The sequence below is a fragment of the Coptis chinensis genome, chromosome 6, assembly GCF_015680905.1.
Source record: "Coptis chinensis isolate HL-2020 chromosome 6, ASM1568090v1, whole genome shotgun sequence".
NCBI classification, from domain to species: Eukaryota; Viridiplantae; Streptophyta; class Magnoliopsida; order Ranunculales; family Ranunculaceae; genus Coptis; species Coptis chinensis.
Genome location: NC_141461.1, coordinates 10,787,389 through 10,802,125, shown reverse-complemented (window position 1 = coordinate 10,802,125; position 14,737 = coordinate 10,787,389). Strand labels below are relative to the sequence as shown.

At 35.3% G+C, this 14,737-nt stretch overlaps 1 protein-coding gene and 1 long non-coding RNA gene across 17 annotated transcripts in view; both read left to right on the top strand.

Moving 5' to 3' along the window:
- The window catches only part of LOC147491409 (stromal processing peptidase, chloroplastic-like), a 29,734-nt gene extending 22,144 nt beyond the window's left edge, over nt 1–7,590 (top strand). The window contains exons 1-9 of one of the 6 annotated variants that reach the window (XM_086565422.1): nt 1,307–1,385; nt 1,938–2,136; nt 2,934–2,981; nt 3,367–3,464; nt 4,244–4,431; nt 4,624–4,925; nt 6,052–6,153; nt 6,881–7,015; nt 7,576–7,590. In XM_086565422.1, the coding sequence (XP_086421548.1) occupies nt 1,951–2,136; nt 2,934–2,981; nt 3,367–3,464; nt 4,244–4,277 (366 nt within the window). In that variant the 5' untranslated portion in view covers nt 1,307–1,385; nt 1,938–1,950 and the 3' untranslated portion in view covers nt 4,278–4,431; nt 4,624–4,925; nt 6,052–6,153; nt 6,881–7,015; nt 7,576–7,590. Of the gene's footprint in view, nt 1–1,062; nt 1,386–1,937; nt 2,137–2,933; nt 2,982–3,366; nt 3,465–4,243; nt 4,432–4,623; nt 4,926–6,051; nt 6,154–6,880; nt 7,056–7,575 lie in introns of those variants that run through there. The other 5 variants (XM_086565423.1, XM_086565425.1, XM_086565421.1 and 2 more) reach the window with 5 other exon arrangements.
- A 21-nt stretch (nt 7,591–7,611) lies between these two features.
- On the top strand, nt 7,612–14,476 carry LOC147491408 (uncharacterized). Of its 11 annotated transcripts, none has more exons than XR_015198305.1 (6): nt 7,612–7,802; nt 8,041–8,244; nt 11,247–11,642; nt 12,920–13,186; nt 13,582–13,641; nt 14,106–14,476. It is a non-coding gene; the product is annotated as an uncharacterized LOC147491408 (long non-coding RNA). The 11 variants fall into 11 exon arrangements; XR_015198309.1 differs by lacking the exon at nt 13,582–13,641 and adding an exon at nt 13,919–14,014 and having other exon boundaries at nt 14,106–14,251; XR_015198300.1 differs by having other exon boundaries at nt 13,582–14,014; nt 14,106–14,251.
- The last annotated feature ends 261 nt before the right edge of the window (nt 14,477–14,737 follow it).

The window sequence follows — 14,737 nt, the reverse complement described above, 5'->3', positions numbered from 1 at the left end:
CCAGCATCAAAAAGTTACTGATCTAATTTAAAACAGGCTTACCAATAATAAAAAAAAAAAAGACAATGTGGGCCTCCCAAAAGCAATCCTAACCTTTGGATCTAATTTATGACATGACAGATCTAAAGACTTATGGGGTGCGAGTTGATGTACGGCTGGGGTGAAAGAGTGTCAGCAATGACAATATTATTTCCTTTATCTGCTTTCGTTCGGTGGTTGTAGCGAAACTCATTGCATCGAATGAATGTATTGTTGTTTCAAAGGGGTGGCTAAAACTCGTATGACATGACAAATCTAAAGACTTATGGGGTGTGGGCAGGATAATAGTGCCCTGAGCGGGAACATCCGACTCAGTATTGCTTGGAGGCGTATTGTTTGTGGAGCTAATTTCAGTGGGGAAAAAATAATTAGTATTCAATTAGTTTTGTAATTTATAATTGTTTAGTACGGAAATATTTAAGTTTGGACATAGTACTTACATGTTGCTCCCCAAGGAAGAGGACCCAAGATGAAAACCGGGGCTGAAGTTACGTGTTGGTAAGTGGAAAGTGCTAATGTTGAGTTGCGCTAGAAGAACATTCAGCATGTTGCTCCCCAAGGAAGATGCCCCAAGATGAAAATCGGGGCTGAAATTATGTGTTTGTAGTGGAAAGTTCTCATCCGAGTTTGAGGAAGAACATCCAAAGAAGACATATGACGCTCCAACGGGTTTGAGAAGTTGATGTAACGGTGGGGTGAAAAAAGTATAAAGCAATGACACTATTCTTTTTTTTTAAGGGTTGTTGGGTGGTTGAGCGAAACTTCGTTGCATGGAATGAAAAAGTTTCAGCAATGAGTTAGGGAAGGAGGATATCTTTGCGATCCCTTTGGGTGGTTGTTGTATGACATGACAGATCTAAAACTTATCGTTAAAGGGGCATCAAGAATAGATCGTGTTTGGTTGCGTTTTTAACCGGGCTTGGGTTGGGCTGGGGCTATGTATTAGTAATTCAACAAATAAAATGTTGACTGTTTAATTAGGACCGAGGTGCCCATCTCGCTGCATAGCCTAAGAGATTTCGTACATCACAGTAAATGCCCCTTTCGGGTGGGCCCGGCAAATACAGGGTCGAATCACTACGCGCTTAATAGGCCCACGCCCCTAACAATCCATCAAATTTGATGCCCCACTAAGGTTACAAGCAGGCGCTACCCAGCTCGGCGAAACTTATTGTGACAAATTGACTTATTTAGTGTTAGAAACACATTCAAGCACCCGATGTGGGACTAAGGTTTCAACTTGCGATTGAAATTAAAGATTGGTCTCTGCTTTGCTGCTCCTCGAGCATCTTCACCACAAAGGTTTTTCTTCGGCGTGACTATTTTATGTTGACATGATAATATGGGTGAGAGTAGTGCATTACAAATTAAAAAGACATGAGCTGCATGTTGAAATGAATTAATCATGAAATTTTATGCAACTTTATAGTTTGGAGACAATGTTTTGAATACCTTCCTTAGATCTTTATCAGCTATATTATCGTCTTTCTAATCATGTCTGTTTGAATTGTTAATGTAAATGGTTATTACGATATATTGAGGAAAAATATTCGGTTCAATATCTTATGTTCCTACTTCCTGTAAAAACAATACACTGCATCCTGGAGATCATCATCTTATCAACATTTTTTCCAACTTTTGTAGCCAGCTCAGATGTGAAATTCAATTTTTTGCAATATCGACAACCCAATTTTTTCATTTCTTTTTGGAAATGGATACAAGTGCCAAATAAAGGTTGTTTGCTATGATGATTGCCATGAGCAGGACATCATCTTCACCCATATGATATGAGCATGTATCATTCACTATGTCATGAAGTTGCTTGAATGTGTCGAGGGACGAGGGAAAGTTCTTATACTTGGCATTGTCTAATTTTTATTTATCACTGTCGAGTACAGGTTTGAGGCTCATATGGAAGTTCATGTTGGATCAATTGATGATGAAGATGATGAGCAAGGTATTGCTCATATGATTGAACATGTGGCGTTTTTAGGAAGTAAGAAGCGTGAAAAGTTACTTGGAACTGGAGCAAGATCTAATGCTTACACAGATTTCCATCATACTGTGTTTCATATCCATTCACCTACTAGCTCAAAGGTTTTCTATGCTTTTCAGATCGGATTTATTTTCTATGAAACATTTGAAGGAACTGTACTAATTCTAGTTTGAGTTATTGGTAAAACAATGTTAACCTGGTATCAGGTGCTAGTAGCAGGTTTTGGATTGTGCCATGTGTCAGACTTAGTTGAATCACATAATTAAAATCTTGAGACAGCCATGTTACTATTATTTTGCCATCTTTCTAGTATTTAAGGCTATTTGGTAATTGTTTTCTCAAAATATGTCAATACTTTTCATATTTCTCTTTGAATAAGAAATATCATATCCTATAGTGAGTAGTCACATGCTAGGGTGTCAGAGACCTTGGTCCTATCATTCTGTGTATGAGATACCCTGATTAAAGTGTGTTGGTATCTAAGTTACATTGACACGGATAGGTGTGTCCGTCTCCGACATGGATACATGGCGAAATTTCAAAAATTGATGTATATCTCATACAATATGTGTCCGACACAGACACGTGGATACATATCTGACACGTATTATTTTTGAAATATGGCGTGTCCAAGTTACATAGGTTGGTATATGTCTAAAGGTGTTGGTGAGTGTGATAAGGTGTTTGACAAGGCTAAGAGTATGGTTGCCTTCTCTTATAGATAAAGACACTCAAGTATGTGTTGCCAAAGCTAAAGGATCTAGAAGTATTCTTGGCATATCACTACATATCTAATCTTCTTTTTTTGTTTTTTAAAATTTTGAAAAGGTAGTAATACTTTCATTGATTTAAAATATATAATTATATTTTTGAATCAAATACAATGTTTGTTTGTCAGGATTCTGATGGGGATCTCCTTCCTTTCGTTCTGGATGCTTTGAATGAGGTACGTGTAAATATTGTAGCAATTCGCATAAGATGTTGTTTTCTGTTTAAAGTTTAATCACCTTGACATGGCCTTCTGAGGTTTTTGGTAATATTTAATCACCAAAAAGTACACATGATATAGGAATACAATAAATATATATCAACACAAATATCTCAACTTACTGACGTCCGTTTTAAAGATAATCCTACTGACAGTAAGTTGACGTTCGTGCTGTCATATAGTTCTTTAATGAAAAATTTATCAGTTGTACTTTTCAGTGATTACTTTTAATGAAAAATTTATTTCCTCTCCAAAATTTCCTAAAGATACTCCTATTTGTATAATAGTACAAGTTAAAATGGTAATTCTAATCAAGTATACTTGTATCTTTTTGTGAGTACAGATAGCATGTCACCCTAAATTTCTTGCTTCCTGGGTAGAAAAGGAGAGACGAGCAATCCTATCAGAACTACAGATGATGAGTATCGTGTTGATTGTCAGGTGAGTAGCATGATCTAAATGTAGACCCCTTTAAAATTTTGATCATAGTTATCAAGTCGTATATCTTCCTTTATTTTATTTTAGTGTGTATCAGTATTGAATCATATAGGTGTATCGTATGGTGCACTTGAGATAAATTTGTATAGTTTTATATGTGTTTGTGCAATGTGTTTGTAAGTTTCATCGACAAAGATACATATATAAGGTTTATCATGTACACAATTAATAATGTATGGTAAGAAATGTCATCATTTTCAATTACTAGACGCAAATTATTATTATACATAAAGGTCTAGGCTAGCTCTTAGTTGAGCAAGTAAAGATATCTTTGCGTTAGGTCGTTGGTTATCAATACTAAAACCTTAGATGCCTTTCCGCCGCTTAGAAAGGAAAATTAAAAACTAAATGACTCAAACTTGTTTATAAAAAAAATCATGATTTAATGTGATAAACTGTCTCGCTTGATATATCGCGTATCGTATCGTATCGTATCGTATCGTATGGTATCGTATTGTATGATACGCTACTTGTATCATGTGATTCTTATAATTTTTGGTATGGTAGTGTGATGCATATCACTTTGCTTTCGTTATGGTACATGTTGTATGATACGTATCGTGTATCGTACGATATTGACAACTGTGATTCTGATTGGGATGTGCATATAATTTGTGCTTTATTGGTCAAATTCTTATTTAGTTATTATAATGTTTCGTGCTTTATTGGTCAACTTCTTATGTAGTTACTATATTGTTTTCCTTTGGTTGATTTGTGTGCAGTTGTTACAGCATTTACATTCAGAAAACAATCTGAGTAGAAGATTCCCTATTGGATTAGAAGAACAAATTAAGAAGTGGGATGCAGATAAAATAAGGTGATTTCATGGCGTTGGTATTTCCCAGCAAATGCTACCTTATACATAGTGGGGGATATTGACAACATTACCAAAACAGTTGATCGAATCGAAGTATGGATTACTTATGTTGAATTTACCCATTTTCTTTTGTTCAAGTAGTTTAAACTAGATATCTGCTTGTGAGAAAAGACATTGTGATTATGGTTATGTTTGTATGTTGCAGTGATCTTTATAGGATATTACTGAAAATTTCAGCAGCGATCATTATAGGATATCACTGAAAATCTAAGTTGTATCATGCAGGCTGTGTTCGGACAAACAGGCATAGAAAGTGAGAAAGCCCCAGTACCCACTCCCAGTGCATTTGGTGCCATGGCTAACTTTCTTGTTCCAAAACTGCCATTGGGATTATCTGGAAATTTACCAAATGAAAAGTCATCTACTTCTATGGATCAACCTAAAATGATAAAAAAAGAGAGAGACATGCCGTCCGTCCTCCTGTTGAGCACAGATGGTCTCTCCCGGGATTTGGTGAGGCTTATAATCCCCCACAGATCTTCCAGCATGAGTTCCTTCAAAAAATTTCCATCAATATGTTCTGCAAGGTATGAAGAGAATCAATTTCTGTGTACTACTTTTTCTTTTTTGAGATGGCATCCTGCATGCAGCTACACACATCAGTTGGGGTACATGTTATAAGAAAAGTACAAGAATATATTGTACGAAACTTATTATTGTATGAAATTATAAGAAAAGTAATTCTTCATATTTATAATATAAGAATATATATAATATAAGAGAGAAAAAATATTTATCTTTTCGATGAAAATTTGTTCACAACATGGGAGAAACCTCTCTTTATATTTCGAATTGAAGAAGGGGTGCCATCATCTATAGTGAAGTGATATCCCGATTTCCACAATAGAATCATTTCTTTCAATGTCTCTCCAAATACTTTGAACCTATTTGATGTGTACGTGTTGCCAAACTATTCCATTGAAGGTTTATATGTCTAAGCTAATATGTTTGCGGTCTTGAAACCAAGGTATTACTATCAAAGATGCCTAATTTACTACATCAATATTTGAAATTAATTTAGGGAAAGTAATGGGTATGGTAGTGTTGGACGAGTTTACTGATTTCTGAAAATGATCCGGATGCCTCCTTGAGGCGTATGCCGAGGTGAGGCAGACTTAACGCTATGTTCAGCGCAGATAAGAAAATTGCGTAATAGTCCGAGTAGACAATGGATTTACATAATTTTCGACTGGTTATCAGTATTGAGTTTAGAGAATGAGAAACCTAACTTCAATGTTGTACTGATGTTATGAAAGAGAAATCACTGATTTTCTTTTCTTTGGTTTTATTAAATATGTTAGAAAACTGTAAATTTATCTAATACTGCTAGTAAGCTGTTTTTGTAATGAGTAGTTCCTTAATTATTCTGGAAAGGTTAATTATGTGCATTCTCTTGATACGAGAAGTTAGGACACAACTTAGCCTGGGCACAGGGTTCAAATTGTTAGTGGTGAATCACTTGACCTCCTTACACTTCATTGGCTTGATTGTTATTGTTTTATTCCTCAAATAAAAAAAAAAAAAAAAAAATCCTTCCTTGATGAGTGTTGATAGCCTTGCGTGAATGTAAACTTATCACTTACCGGAACATGTGGAAGACTGGAAGTGATTTAGAATCTGTTATTTGCCTTATTTGTTGAGAATATTCTGCAGGTTCCCGTGAATAAGGTCCAAACATATGGAGACTTGCGCACTGTTCTGATGAAGAGAATATTCCTTTCAGCTTTGCATTTCCGGATTAACACAAGATATAAGGTGCATTCTTGTATCATACATGATTTTTCTGTTTTTGTGCTTGGTTGTCCATTGATGTTATTGCTCCGTGCACAATGCAATCCGCAACAGTTTCGCAAGTCTTTGTTATTATTCAGACATCTCTAGTTACTTTCTTTTGATTGTTCAAAGTCTTCATCCTTAATTATTGGTTCCTGTCCAACATGAGTACTTATTTATACACGGTCCGTGCGGAGTGCAAACGCCACACACACACAAACTGGGTGCCGATGGGGATGCTATGGATGTAACTGTTGAGGGCTTATATCTGCTGAAAATGGATTTCTCATTAAAACGTTTTCTTAAGGAAATAAACAAGACGCTGTTTTGAGTTAACCCGGGCCACAGACTCTGTTCTTAAAGTATGATCGTCACTCTGATGTACATGGTCCTCATTTTTTGTTAATAGACTTGAATAGTGTTGCATCATCATTGGAACTTCAGAGTTTAATACATACAAGTGAAACGTAACAAAATTCATAACCGCATGCTTTTCTTCTAGGGTTTGATTGCTATCCTAGTATCCTAAATGAAGGAGACTGAATATTTAGTGTTTTCTTAAGAAGTATTTTCTGGACACTTTCCTACTCAATGATAAAAGGGTTAGTTGGGAAGGTCTAAGAGGTGCTGTACTATTTGTGTTTAATTCGGTATAGGAAGAAACTGCAATATCTTATGTTTAACGTGTATTGATTGATATCTCAAACAGAGCTCAAATCCACCTTTTACGGCTATTGAGTTGGATCATAGTGATTCTGGAAGAGAAGGGTGTACTGTTACTACTCTTACGGTAACTGCCGAACCTAAGAACTGGCGGAGTGCAATTAAAGCCGCTGTTCACGAGGTTTGCATTCTGTGCTTTCTATACCCGTTCTTATGATTTAGGTGGCTAGTTTGAGTGAGTGTTCTTCAATATTGTATGTTGAAAACAATCCGCAGATAAATTATGATCGTTGGTACTTATCAGGAAGAAAAAAAGAAACCAAAACAGAATATGGTTCTGGGTGACGCGTTCAATTTCGGTGACTCAGTTGCTTAGCTCTCATTGAAATGCTCAGATCAGAAGTAGTATCTGAAATTTATAACTCTTAATGATGTTACTCTCAATTCATAGATTGATCGAAACCATTTTTCAAAGCTGTTAGTTATGTGAATTGGCAAAAGAAACTGTTTTTCTATTTATTTATAAGTAAGAGAACTCTTACAAAAAGTAAACGATATTATGCATCAAAATATCAAATTACATTAGAAATTCCTTGAATTATTTTCTTGACCGGATTTGGTCATACTTCTTAGCTGAAATTTATGGTAAAAAGAATTTATGCGGCTTTTCTTGTAGATGTATCGTCTGTTCACTGCCTTAAGTCAACGAGTAAGGCATCATTCATTCTTGTATGTGTGTAGGTTCGGAGGCTTAAAAGAGTTTGGAGTTACAAAGGGGAATTATTTCGGTACATGGATGCACTATTAAAAGATAGTGAACATCTGGCAGCTATGATAGATAATGTCTCATCTGTGGATAATCTGGATTTTGTCATGGAGAACGATGCATTGGGTCACACTGTCATGGATCAAAGACAGGGACATGGATGTTTAGTTTCTGTTACTGAAACAGTTACACTTTTGAAGAGGTGCTTCCTTATAATGTTCAACGAGAAAATATTTATTATGTGTGTCATCCTGGCATATTCAAAGGGTTTGAACCTTGCTACAGTGAGATATAATTGCCAGATGATTGTTATCCACGTCTTCCTTCTTGCTAAACATAACTAATGGTCATATTCTGCATGTAACTTGGCATTTGAGATTTTCATGGTGAACAATAAACATATTCATCTCTCTAATACTGTAAAGTTTGATCTTCTGTAGGTCAATTCTGCTGGTGCAGAAGTGCTGGAATTTATCTCTGACTTTGGAAAACCTACTGCACCTCTTCCTGCAGCCATTGTTGCCTGTGTTCCCAAAAGAGTGCATATTGATGGAGTTGGTGAAACTGATTTTAAGATTTCACCTGATGAAATCACAGCTGCTATTGGAGCTGGTTTGGAGGAACCTATAGAACCTGAACCAGAGGTATGCTTCCTCATGAACATTACCGTTTTCTTTGTCGGGAAGCTATAGTACCATAGTTCTGGTCCTTGTTTCTTTGATTTTGTCTTTGTTGTTTTGTTATATTTTGTGGATTTTGATTTTTAGGCAGCATTGTTCTCTATTTTACTAAATAAAATAAATACAACCATAATCCATTCTTGGATCTTGAGTTATGTTTCTTTTTTACTTCTATTTGGTTTTGTGTCAATGCACGAGGAATCAGACCTTGTAAACACTTGACTTTTTCTTCATAAGCTCTTGTGGATCTAGTGAACTTAAAGTACTCAATTACATACTTCTATCAAAAGTGTTAAAACTCTGTCAATTGTTGAAAACTATGTATCACCAACGTCGATAAAACCCTTAAACCCAAACTCGTTTTTTTCAATTCTATTGGTCTTTCTGGCCCTGACCTTGCCCAAGTCATTTCAAAAGACCCAAACATCTTATACTTCAGCTGAGAGAACAAAATTAAACCATCCATTGCTTTCCTGAAAGGTGTTGTTCATTCAGAAACCGATGTCAAAACTGTGATTAGACGCACAACAAAGATTCTTGATCAAGATCCACAAAAACGGCTTGTACCCAAACATTGCTGCTCTTGAACTCATGGCGTACCAGATTCAATTATTTCGAAGCTGTTATTGTTAAATGGTAGCTCATTGTTGAATAGTGATTTGTTTAATAGGAGTGTCGAGGAAACTAAGAAAAGGGAGTTCGACCCTTCAAAATTTGAATTTGTTATGGCAGTCCATGTATTGTCATCCTTTAGCAAATCATCCTGGGAAGCAAAGTGTGAGATTTATAAGAGGTGGGGTTGGTCTGAGAAGGAGGTAAGCACTGCATTCAGACTTCAGCCTATGTGCATGGAGATATCCGAGAAGAATATAATGAGCACCATGGAATTTCTTGTGAACAAGATGGGTTATGATCCGCTACTAATTTCTAAGACCCCTGTGGTTCTATTATACAGTTTGGAGAAGAGGACTATTCCGAGGTTATCAGTAATACGAGTTTTAAATTTTTAATCACAAATGGTATTGTTGTGGAAGATTTCAAATTGGCTACTTTGTTACGTATTTCTGAGAAGGATTTTTTGAGGAAGTATGTCACCAAATTTGAAGGTAAAATTCCCGAGCTTTTCAGTGTATACCAAGGGAAGACAAATGGTTTATGATTTTTTTGCAGCATCAGGTGATCTTAGTAAAATGTAACTTGAGAAATTGAAGGCGGATGTATAACCATGGAAGTCCAATCACAAAAAGGTATAGAGAAAGTTGGCTGTGGTGGAGTTCATGAGTCACCATGGTATTGACAGTTTTGCCTTTTGTGCTAGACCTAAATCTCAATCCATCTTATTCATAGAATTTCTTTTTTTTTTTCGATAATTTATAGAATTTCAAGCGGTATACAAATGAATCCTTCTAAATCTCAATCCATCTTATCCATAGGATTTCAAGCAACAATGAATCCTTGCTCGCGAAATGGTTCTTTCTGAATGCATTGCAAAGTTCGTCAACCTACAAACATTTCGCTCTTGTAAACCGATTCATACATTGGTATTGGTGACACTCAAAACTATGCAACGACTCAGAGTCAATTGGCAATGAGTGGAGCAGCCTCAAGAACATATACATTATGACGCAAGGCTTTAAATGTCCTATGGTTATCTTCTCACTAACAAAATAGAGAAGTGTGGGGCCCAAAAGACCCCATCCAATGGTAGGTAATCATTCTTACAAAAATATGACTTGGCAGATCCAAGTGTTTGGAGGGTTTGTGCAATTTTGTTGAGTGCAATCAATACCATGAGATCTATTCAAAAATCAGTCAAAAATCAACAATTGCGGCTGGGCTTGTAGAACTGTTGAAAATTCAAAAGCCAAAAATTTGTTGGGCCTCAAAATTTGACATGGTATTGCACACAATTTGGACCAATTGATGTTATGGATCAATTGAGTTTATGGATAATGGGCAATTATTTGGCTGGCGACGAAATTTGTCGGGTAGCACCATGATGTCGAGGTCTCGCGGAATGTAAGCACGGCATACCCTAGTACTAAACATCTAAAGAGTGACTATGCCCGGATTGGTAAAAAAAAAATCTCATCTAAATCTATTAATGCACGATGGTGAAAATGCTCATAAAAGGATTTCGTGGCACATCATCACAATTTTTAAGTGGGTACACAAAGTTAATTAAAAGTCAGAACAATATTTTGATTATTTGTGAGTCTACTACAAATTTTATCAAATGTTGGATTTGCTTGAGATTTGTTACATGTTCTCGAGATACATATAATAAAAACAAAACAAATTACCTTGATTTTTAAACCAATTCGCGATAACTATTAATTATTCAAACACAAAATTTGAATATTAAAAAAAAAAAAAAAAAAAAAAAAACCTTCGACTTCAACTAGGAATCCTAAAAACCCAAAAAATCTTGGACTATTATTAACCAAATAAATAAAAACACCCAAAAGCCAAAACCCACGAGTTCTCAACCTCAACAAAATGAAGAGGTCTCTCATTAACGAAGGAAAAGGAAGCAATTTTCATCAACGAAAAATATATTCACAATTCGCCAGTCCATTGATTCGTAAGGTTTTTTTTAGTAATCTATTTTTCACTATTCTTACAAGGAATATATTGAGATATATATTAAATTTTGAGTTATTCTTATTGTATTTTTTTGTTAGAGATTTCTTTTTGTAAGAATTGTTTTGGGTAATGGATGTGAATCATTTTCCATTGAAAAGGGAATTTTGTGTTGTTAAATTGGGAACATTGGAGTTCTTCTACGTTTATGCCACCGCAATATTAACTAGCAAAGTTTCCACTGTAATCCATTCTTCTCTTATTTCACATTAAATTTTCACGTTTAGTTTTAATTAATTGCCGTTTGAATTGTTTGTTGAAATGTCTTGCCTTAATTTTATTCATTTTTTTAAAAAATCTCAATCTGTGTCTTCTTTGTTTAGTGGCAGATTGAAGAGATTATCCATGTCAATGGGACAAGAAATTTGAACCACCCACTGTGTGTTCCTTTCACTCGAATTTAGACATTGATTTCTCTGTAGTCAAGTGACAACAATCTATAGTGTTCTTAAAACCATATGAAGACTGTACCATTAGTTCATAACTGTACCATGCTAAAACTAATGAAGACTCTGAGTCGGTCAAGAATGTGATGATTACATTAGCATGGTACAGTTATGAACTTCTTGGAATTGCGGCATCTTTTTTTAGGTCACCCGCCTCAAATGTTGAAGCCTGAGATAGAGTGCTTGAGCAGGGTGGAGATAGGTCTTATGTAGTTGATCGTGCCCAAGTCATGGAAAACAGTGAGGACTTTGAACGGTCTTATTTCTTTCCAGGTTTAATAGCTCTCAATTGTGTCTATCAGTTTGTCTTACAATTTATTCAGTTATATGCAATATTAGTTTCTCAGTATACATAATTAGAATTTGTCTGTGACACATTTATGCGTTCGACATCTCAAACACTTTTGTACAACACTACCATTTGTATAAGACTACACTTTTGGACAAGATGAGAGCATAATTCTGCAGTTGATTGGCTTGCACGAATAACCTCATTAAGCAATGTAGACCTAGACCTTTCCCTGAATAATCTTCAAGTCATTTTTTTGTTATTTGGAGAATGCAGAGTTTAGCTTTATATCATAATGTACAAACATAAAACATAGTTTCAAAAGCTATGGTGGCGTTATCGAGATTTGGATAGTTAGATTTCAAGTAACATACTCCATTTGTAGGTATGAAGTAAACAATATTTAGTATTTTGACATTATGTTCTTTGAATATCATGCTATTATTATTTTTCCTTCAATATTCGTGAATTCTAACTATATGTATTATTCTCCTATTGTTGTGTTGTTTTACTCTTATGTGCTCAATTCCTTAGATGTTCATATGTTTCATAAGGACTGTATAATTCTTAGTATATTAGTAGAGTTATACGTTATATTACAGTACTGAAATTTATAAGTCTCAATTTTATTGATTAAGTTTTGTAACATGTCCTTCATCATATCCTCATTTGTACTACATTGTGATTACCGCTATGTCAAATGCACAGTGCGAGAGCCTTTCTTTTACTACGAATCTATGACCATGTTCGTTTAGCATCTAATCATAAGTTTAACAACTTGCAGGCCTTGAAGTCAATTCCACGTGTCTGTGAGTTCATATTTGGGATCCAAACAATTGAGTTTGATTTTCTTTTGTATGCGAACATTGTAGTTTCAGAGACCAATTAAAATCAAGATGCTGGATTCTTTTAAGGGGTATCAAGACATGCTTGATCGAAGCATTTAAGAAGTCTTTGCTTGGAACTTCTTGGTGAACTAATATATAGAAGTTAACATTACTCATCCCTTATAGTTAGTAAACCAATTCGTCCATGGTCCTTAAGAATCACTAATGTTTTTGACGTTTATAGTCTATGTCTCTACGGGGTTGTTTTTTAATTAAACGAAGCAATATGTTTTCTTACTGATGGAAATATCTTTGGTTTAATCTAATAATGGTTTCATATATTTCCACTTTTCAAAACTTAAATGTTTCTCATATACTTTCTTTAGACATGAATGGTTGTATTATTTATTGGATTGAATGTTACTTTTTTGCAGGTTATTAGGCTTGACTGTGATAATAAAAGAGCGTTGCACCTGGGGAGGAGAACCAAGTACCAACTATATATGATCACACATATTAAATTCGACACACGTAGAACTTTTCAAGCAATTACCAATTCAAATTTTACGTACCGATGCCATTCTCCTTTTGCTCCATGGTTTATGGCCAAGTGACCATCGTGTGTTGCATTGATTTAGCTTTTCTCTACAAGTATTTCATTATGACTGCTAGATCACTATCTACTCAACTTATAAATCCCAGTAAGTATTTTTTTGGAAAATGTTTTGTTACATTACGAGTTTTTATTTGGCATTAAGACCACTTACAATAGACTTTTCAGATCTTTTTTGTGATAGAGAACTGGACAACTCTCGATAAGTGTTAATTCTTTGTACACTCGCAATGTCTGTTTTCTGATATCTAAATTTTATTTTAAAAACATGCTACCACTGTATCATGTAGAAAAATGTCCAACACCAGTAGAATGTTTTTATTAGGGTGAGTAGTTACTCGATGCAGGAATATTAAGTGGTTTTAGTGATGGCTAGATAAATGACGATTCTTTTCAAAAAAATAAGTGATTGAATGTTCAAAGTACTGCATGGCTTTCAGTTTATGTTGCAGCACCTTATGTTAGTATTTATGCTTTGGACAGGAGATACGTTGTAGCAGACTTATACCTGATGTATGTCTCCACAAGTTTGTACTAACATGGGTATGTCGGGTTTGTTGAATGTTTGATAAGTGTAAGTCTAACTGCAAGAGGAAGTGTCAGAGTAATTGGTTAGAATTATTTATGTAATAGTATGTTTGTTTTTTTTGCTGATAGTATGTTCGTTAAACACGAGTCTGTAAGGGTCTGTACAAGTTGGTATAACACCAACCCGTATTTGAACCATACATCCCGACTGTTTAGGATATAACACCAACCTATATAACATTTCTTTATTTCGGTCTGTTGGCATCGGCCCTTCTCCTGGCTATCTTTACAGAATATATCCATAGCATCAAGTACAGTGTGTGGGCCAACACTACCAATGGAAATAAGAAGTTGGATGCTAGATGCCAGGAGGCTCAGGAAAAGTCTGGTGATTGTCATGTGCTTCATATTCTAAGGACAACTTCCTACGTTCCATGTTCAACATTTTGGTTTAATTAGGTCTCTTCTCTAATTTTCAGGTAAACATCAGTGGGCAATTTGTGGGTCTCGCTCATTGATGGTGGGTCCAGTTGATTTTAACAAGACTGTAGAGTACTAGCAGCAAGATATATAAGTGGAATGGATGCTTCTCTCAGTTCTCTATCAAGTGGCACATTGTAAAAGATGCACCGGCCAACTAACAGTTTGTCGGCTAAACGATAACAAGCCCTGTGACAAGCGATTCGGGATACCCAAGAGGTGGTTTGTGCTCGACGGTTACTTTTATCGATTCTGGAGGCTCTATCTCCTCTTACCAAATAAATCACATGATTATATTGTATAAATCTTAATGAAACGACTTATTTTATAAGGTACCCTATTTATAACACTAATGTTGCTGCACCCAAAAGTAGTGTTTTCTACATTAAATTGAATCTAGAAAAAATAATTTAACAAATGAACAAAACTAAAGAAAAAAATTGAGTGTTGTTATTTTCTCTGTAAGAACAGAGATTGAAATCTATTGAGTGAGTGGGATGGAATATGTCTAGATTGATGCCATTGACTTGGAGATTGCGTTTTGGCAGGAAATTAACCGTTTGGTTTGGGGATGAAGGACAAAGGGCTTCAGATAAACTGATAAACTATTCGAACATTTACCAGATCACAT